This window comes from Orbicella franksi, chromosome 5, assembly GCF_964199315.1.
Source record: "Orbicella franksi chromosome 5, jaOrbFran1.1, whole genome shotgun sequence".
NCBI classification, from domain to species: Eukaryota; Metazoa; Cnidaria; class Anthozoa; order Scleractinia; family Merulinidae; genus Orbicella; species Orbicella franksi.
The window spans coordinates 10,175,676-10,182,400 of record NC_138149.1 but is presented as its reverse complement, the minus strand read 5'-3'; the positions used below and the strand labels follow the sequence as shown (position 1 = coordinate 10,182,400).

At 39.3% G+C, this 6,725-nt stretch overlaps 2 protein-coding genes across 2 annotated transcripts in view; both read left to right on the top strand.

Moving 5' to 3' along the window:
- LOC145488050 (potassium channel, subfamily K, member 16-like) overlaps positions 1-6,163 on the top strand; it is a 6,760-nt gene extending 597 nt beyond the window's left edge. The window contains exons 2-3 of the mRNA XM_081466818.1: positions 1,678-2,048; positions 4,781-6,163. Of these exons, the coding sequence (XP_081322944.1) occupies positions 1,678-2,048; positions 4,781-5,179 (770 nt within the window). The 3' untranslated portion in view covers positions 5,180-6,163. The remainder of the gene's footprint in view (positions 1-1,677; positions 2,049-4,780) is intronic.
- Positions 1-6,725, top strand: part of LOC145487068 (mitochondrial carnitine/acylcarnitine carrier protein-like) — a 141,622-nt gene that overhangs the window by 1,450 nt on the left and 133,447 nt on the right. The window lies entirely within an intron of this gene.

Genomic DNA, 6,725 nt, shown 5'->3' with positions numbered 1-6,725 from the left:
TCTCAATTTAATTTCGAAAATAACATCTTTTTACAAAAGATTCACTTTTTTTGTAGATACCGTATAGAAGTTCCGAGCTCTTTGCTCTACCAACCACGCATTATACTGATTTGTATCAATCTTTTAAAAGTATTTTGGGTTATAGTGTGGTTTACCTGGGCTAATTGTCAAAGCTTCAATACAAAATCCTCAGCTCTTAGTAAAAACAAATCATTTCCGTTTAAAGTAATGCAAAAATCGAGAGCATAGATAATCTATTCTGTCCATACTGAGTAAACTTATTTTTAGTCACTTCTTAAGAAGCATCTTTTGTTGTCTTGTTTTTGTTTTTTGTTTGTTTTTCTTCTTATTTTCTTCTTTTTTTCTTTTCAAATTTAGACTCAACATATCCTTTCCATGTCATATTAACCGCCCAAAATGCTTTTGTTCGTCTTCCGTAAACTTGTCCGTTGAAAAGTCATTATTTCATTAAGTTTGATGCATTATTACACGCGATCCTTGACACTTTCTTTCGTAGTTCACACCTGTCTCGGGAGAACGTCTTTGAAAAAATTTTTTTGCCAAAACAAAAGGAAATATCTTACAAAGGTCGTTAAAATTGAATTAAAATCATACATGTTTACTTATTACAAAGTTTCTCACCCACAAATAAGGCCCCGTTCACACCACGCCGGAGGAATTTGAAAACACAGCTTCTCTGGCACAGTGTACCTCATGTAGCATGCACGAAAAGTCATTCTCTTTTTCTTAAGCTGGCTGAACACAGTTTTTGATACCTGTGTTTCATTCACCTTTTTCTCTAAAACCCTTGATCCTTTGGTCGCCAAAAATGGCAGCAAGCAATTTAACAACACAAACTTCGGTTTTTTGATAGTTAAGCTGACGTACGTGCCGTTGCCATGGCAACATAAATAAATAGAAAAAGGCCTTTAAAATCGGTTTTGTTTATTTGCAGAAAATCTCGTCATAGATTTTCTTTATAATTTGCGTGCAACAAGCTTGTGACGATGCTCACAAGTTAACACTATTTAATAATAATTTAACAGGGAGATCTTTAATTATCCCCTCTTGAAGGTTCATTGGAATATCTAGAATTTCCTTTGTTAAAGTTCAATTTTTTTCAGTAGTCCAGTTACTTATTTCCTAAAGTATTTTTGTGCCCAATTTCGTGAAATTCTAATGAGTGGTTCTCGAGAAATAGGCGTATTTCCGAGAGTGCAAATTTTCATTCAATCGCAATTTTTTGACTTACTACGCATGCGCTGCATTTAACTGGGTTCTTTCGGTAACAAATAAAAAGCTTAGAATTGCTGGGTTCTTTGCATCGTTACGTTTTCCAACATATATTTGTAATAAAAGACTAAAGCCATCAATACACTGCGTTCAATTATTGAGAAAAATAGCACAGATAGTGCGAGCGTCGAGTAAATAAAATGATCGCTCCTCCTTGTGCGCGCGCTGAATTGCATCAGCACAAGCGCGCGCGAAAACTGTGTTCGGCCACCTTAAAAAAAAAAAAATCTGCTGTTATAAGATGTATTGCCAGAAGTCAATATGGTAACTCGAATAACCAGAATAACCTGTGAGCCACACATTTCAATCACAATCCACTGTGAAATCGTTGGGTTTGCTCGTAGTGCACTTTGATTTCAGTAAAGAAGTTTCTTTCTCTATTAGGTTATGGTAACCTGGCGCCAGTTACAACGGGTGGCCGCATGTTCTGCATTGTGTACGCTCTCATCGGAATACCACTGACCCTGATGCTGCTTGCCGTGGTGGGAAACCACATCGTTCATTACTTGAACGACGCATGCGCATGGTTGGTAAACCGCATAAGGAGGTACCACAGTGATTACGAGTTCGAGTCTGCAGACACGCAGATCAATGCTCCAGTGTGGATCGCTCTACCAATCATATTCCTGTTTCTAGCAGTGATGTCCTTCATGTACTGTGCCCTAGAGGGTTGGGATTTTGGAACAGCGCTTTATTTCATTTTTATCACGTTTACCACCATCGGATTTGGAGATGTCGTACCTCAGTCTCAAGCGGTACGTATGCTGTTCTCTGATTGGTTTAGGTCTTGCATGTAGCCTTAATAATTATTTGCTAGAAGTTGCTTAGGTTCATGATCTCTAGTTTAGAAGACAGGGTCGATAAAATCGAGACCAGTGAAACCCTGCTCTTACTGCAAAAGATGTAACTCATCAATCTACGTTCCGTATTTGATATAAAGGAGATTAACCGAACTGAAGAAAGAGATGAATTTTTTGAGCTAGCGACACGAAATCAGTGCTCGACCCCAAAATGCTGTTATGCTCGACTCCAAGAACGCTGTTCTCTATGTACTACCTAAAAAAACCTAATGTAGGTTAAGCGCAACTGGCTACTCTAAGGCTTACAGCACGTTCGATCGACCAAAAGTTTACAACCTGATTAGACTCCATCTATTAATTCTCCCGTCGTCTTGGCAGCTAGAAAGCCTCCCCTCAGAAATTCCATTTAGCCCCCGCCTTTTTCAACGGAAGTGCGCCTCTCTAATAAACTCTTCCCGTGGCATCGTACCGTACGGGAGAGAGCCCTTTACGTCATATAACTGCTTTCTTTCCAATGCTCCTCCCCCTGTACCAAGAGTTATTTTTAATCTTTTAGTTGATGTAAATATTCAAAACTCAATTATAGCGCCCAGGTGTATGTTAAGTCAAATCATCGCGGTACATGTCTGCACTTTTAGACTTGCCTTTACTGCGCCTTTCAATAACATGCGGACTCTAAAATTCAAAGCTCAACCGACAAACGCGTTTTTCGCTATTGTCAATCAAATTTTCGGCGGCCCCTCGCAGCTTCCGACTACTTCCGAGCACTGTTTTGTTGTCTGAACTGTGCTCAACGATTTGAATAACCGCGCGCTCGGCAGTAGTCGGAAGCTGGGTGGAGCCGCTGAACATTTGATTGACGGTAGCGAAAAACGCATTTGTGGGTTGAGCTTTGAATTTTAGAGTCCGCATGTTATTGAAAGGAGCAATAAGAATAGAACACTGAGCGACAATTAAAATGAAAACTAGTATACAGAAGAAACAGCCTCACACAATTATAGGAAGAACGCGTGAACATGCACGAGAAAGCGAAAAAAAAAAAATCATTAGCAGGCCACTAATTTTTTATATTTACAATAGCCAGTTCATATTTTTTCTTAAAATTCGTGCCTTATTATTATTATTATTATTATTATTATTATTATTATTTGACTGCATGGCATGCTTCAGCTCAGACAGCCCCACGCGTTCTAAGAACACCTTGACATTTTTCCATGCTTTGATCTAAACTGTTTCTTACTTTCATTCCTCATATCTCTACTGACTATGCTGCATGAATTAAATTCTCAGTGGCGGGCGTAACTATCTATAACTCTTCTTCAAAGGTGCTGGGCCAAATAAAATTCAAAAAAATAAATCAGTTTATGTAAGTGTCGAAGAGTTTAGCATTACTCTATTAAATGGGGACGCTGAAACAAGCAAACAAATCATAAATTGAATTGAACAGAAACGTGGTACGTAAATATCCCAACTGGCAGGAGGCTGACTATTTACAAAGCGCGGAGGAGTTGAATCTGGGACCACCAAACACATATTCATCTAGTGACAAGGAGGAGGATTTGAACTCGACACCTCCCTTATAGGCAAAACTGAAGGTTAGACTACCAGACTACCAAAATTGGAAACGTCTAGTTACCTAGCACCTTTGAGGATCGTCATCTATGTCATTTGTTCTTCAATACTTAACATGGTCTGTCTATAGTCTGTTAACTCTTTTTTCTACGACCCTTTCTCTTCAGGTGATCTCATGTCAAGGTCTTAACTTTCTTTTCACATTCACACTAATAACCTTTTCGACTTATGGACTACTCACAGCAGATTACTAACCATCAAACAACGGACCTTCAGATCATAGAAAAGACAATGACGTATCACAGCTAATATAAATCTAACATGTGTCGCAAACGTGGCACTAAAAAAAGTCTCTTAACACAATCTCTCTCTAACACTTAACTGTCTTCTCTTAGATATACAGGAATCTTATTGGACGGTTGATCTATGATGTCCACGTGACTCATCACGCTTAACGCAGTTCACACTTCACGTACATTTCTCTCTTGCAAACAAGGCTACCACAATCTTGACACATCTGAGGCCTCTGCCTCATCTCAAATGCAACGACTGAGTTCCTCTTTAGAAAATTGATTCTGTTCAGTATATTTACTCAAAAATTCAATGTTAATGGAGTTCTATATGGCAAGCGCAAAAATTCGTGGTCTAGTTCGCCCTTCCTGAATGTTTACTGGTGTCTTATCTCTTCATAAAGCATCTTCTCATAAAAAAAAAAAGCTGTGCTCTTCAAGTCATGCACTATCCAGTATTCTTCTAGTACTAATTTCCACCCCTCGCTCCCAGATCTCTTGTGAAGAAAACTAAAGGCGAAGATGTTTTTCCCAAGAGTACTGGGAACGAAATCTTATGACCACACTTTAAACCGTTCTTCATTGAAAAACTTGCTGCTTAACAAAATATGCCCATTTCACTTCATTTGTCGTTTCTTTAACACTGAGGAAAGGAGAAAGCTTCAGCTACTTTAATTCTGTTTTTTTTTTAAATTTGTTTTTCTGTTAATTTTAACTTTTTTTATCGTTTCTACGTATTATTTTATTTGTTGTAAAAAAAATATTGCATGTGCATGAAGATAATTGCATGACTTTGTTTTCTTCTCTCCTCAATATCCCGAACAGCTTACGTTGATATTTCAGGGTATCTGGATCAACCTTATGCTGCTCTATGTTGGCCTGTCAATCGTCTCCATAACTATCAACCTCTGTGCGCAGAGTCTCATGTCTCAGCTGAAAAAGACTGGCATCTACTCAAAAATCCTGCAGCTCTTCAGTTCCTCCCAGGGGGACTCGGCCGAGGACAGCAAAGCTCATGCGCAAGATGGAGAAACCGCAAGTAAGAGAGCCCGCAGGTCCAGCAGGAGAGAAGGAGGAAAAGAAGAAAGTATTGCCATGTCAGATCTTGAAAATAAATCGCAAGGAGACAGGCAGGATACTGATATAGAGGATGAAAATCATTCTGCAAGGTTGAAGATTGTTCGAGATGCCGATGCCAGAGGTTACGGAACTCTGCAAGAATAGAATGCTATGCTAAGGATCGCTGTTCAACAAAACTGAAAAAAATAAACAATTTCTTGCATGGGTGCAAAATTGAAGAAACGGGCGCGATAACAGTTTTAAATATGGAATTTATCTTAGCTTGTCAAATCACAACTAGCTCTCTATCCACTGAGTTATGGGTCCTTGAGCCATCTCTACCAGCGTATTTACACACGGAATATAAAAGCTGACTTAAACTGAACAATTTTGCGTACGCATCATTATATTTAAAAGAAGCAAAGTACTTAGTAAATGTTCACTGAGCTAGCTAGCTACAAGGAATTTAAGGTATTAAAGGAATGAGCGGTTATTTGTATTTCTATTATCATTGATACTTTTCTGTCTCTATTGGCACAGTAAGTGTTCATTTGACTGGGAGTATCGAGTAAGGCCGGGCTGATTATTATTTGTTTTTTGGTGGGCTGGGGGTGGGGGGCTTTCAGTAGCGTCGCGAGGAATATTTTGAAAAAAAAAAGGCGTATCCTGCTGCTCTCACGCTGGCTTCGCTCGGGGCTCATAATAAAATAACTCGCTTAAAAAAGATCTGTAGACACACTAGCATACAAAAGTAACCTCTCATATATTTACGGCTACACCTGACATGATGAGTCGAGTGGCCAGGGGGGGGGGACTCCCATGTAAAAGGACGGGGGTGCTCATCGTACCTTTTAGGAACGGTTTTAATGTGGTACCCCTTCGGGTGTTCGGCGTCAAAATGTTCACAGTGGGAGCTTACACGGTAGTGTATTGAGCCGAAAAAAATATGTTAGGAGATATTTGACGATCAACTTTACGAGTAGGACGTATTAGAAGCAATCGTTTTTATGACTATTCAAGTTATTAAAAAGTGTTGTTTTACAATTGATACTTCTTAGGGGTGAAAAAATTTTCAAGCCACACCCAAAAAACAGGATCTTGGTACCTCTTAGGGGGATTTTTTCAAAATTTCGGACGAGCACCCCCGTCCTTTTTACACGGTCCATCCCAGGGGAGAGGGGGGCGGGGGTTGCCCTTGGCAACTAATAAAAGCTAACTGCAAGCAAACTTCAGTGAAACTAACCACAAGTAAACAGTAATGTATGTGCACTTTTACTGAGCAGGTATGTTTTGCAGGTTGCAGGCTGCAGGTTGAAAATTCGACTTTTAAGTCCGAGTGAGTCTACTTAGCACTTTGGTTAAACCTGAATGGCACTCCGGTTAGCCTAAATTAGCTTAGGTTGCTTGCAGTTAACGTTTATACTGGGCTTTATATATTCGACTTCAACTCAAATAGACAAGTCGTTTCAACCTGTAACCTGCAAAATATACCTGCCGACTTTTTACTACTAAAAGGAACTCGCTGAAACATACACAATCAAGCTAACCGGCAGAGTAGGAAACAAAATGATATAAACAATCAAAATATAACGGGAAAATTACGAAACTTAAGAGAGAATTCAAAATTTATGGGGTGGGGGAGGGTAGAAGGATTTGTAGCAGACAGAAATTTTCTCTTGCGGCAAGTTAAACGGGGTGGGAGGGGTGCGTT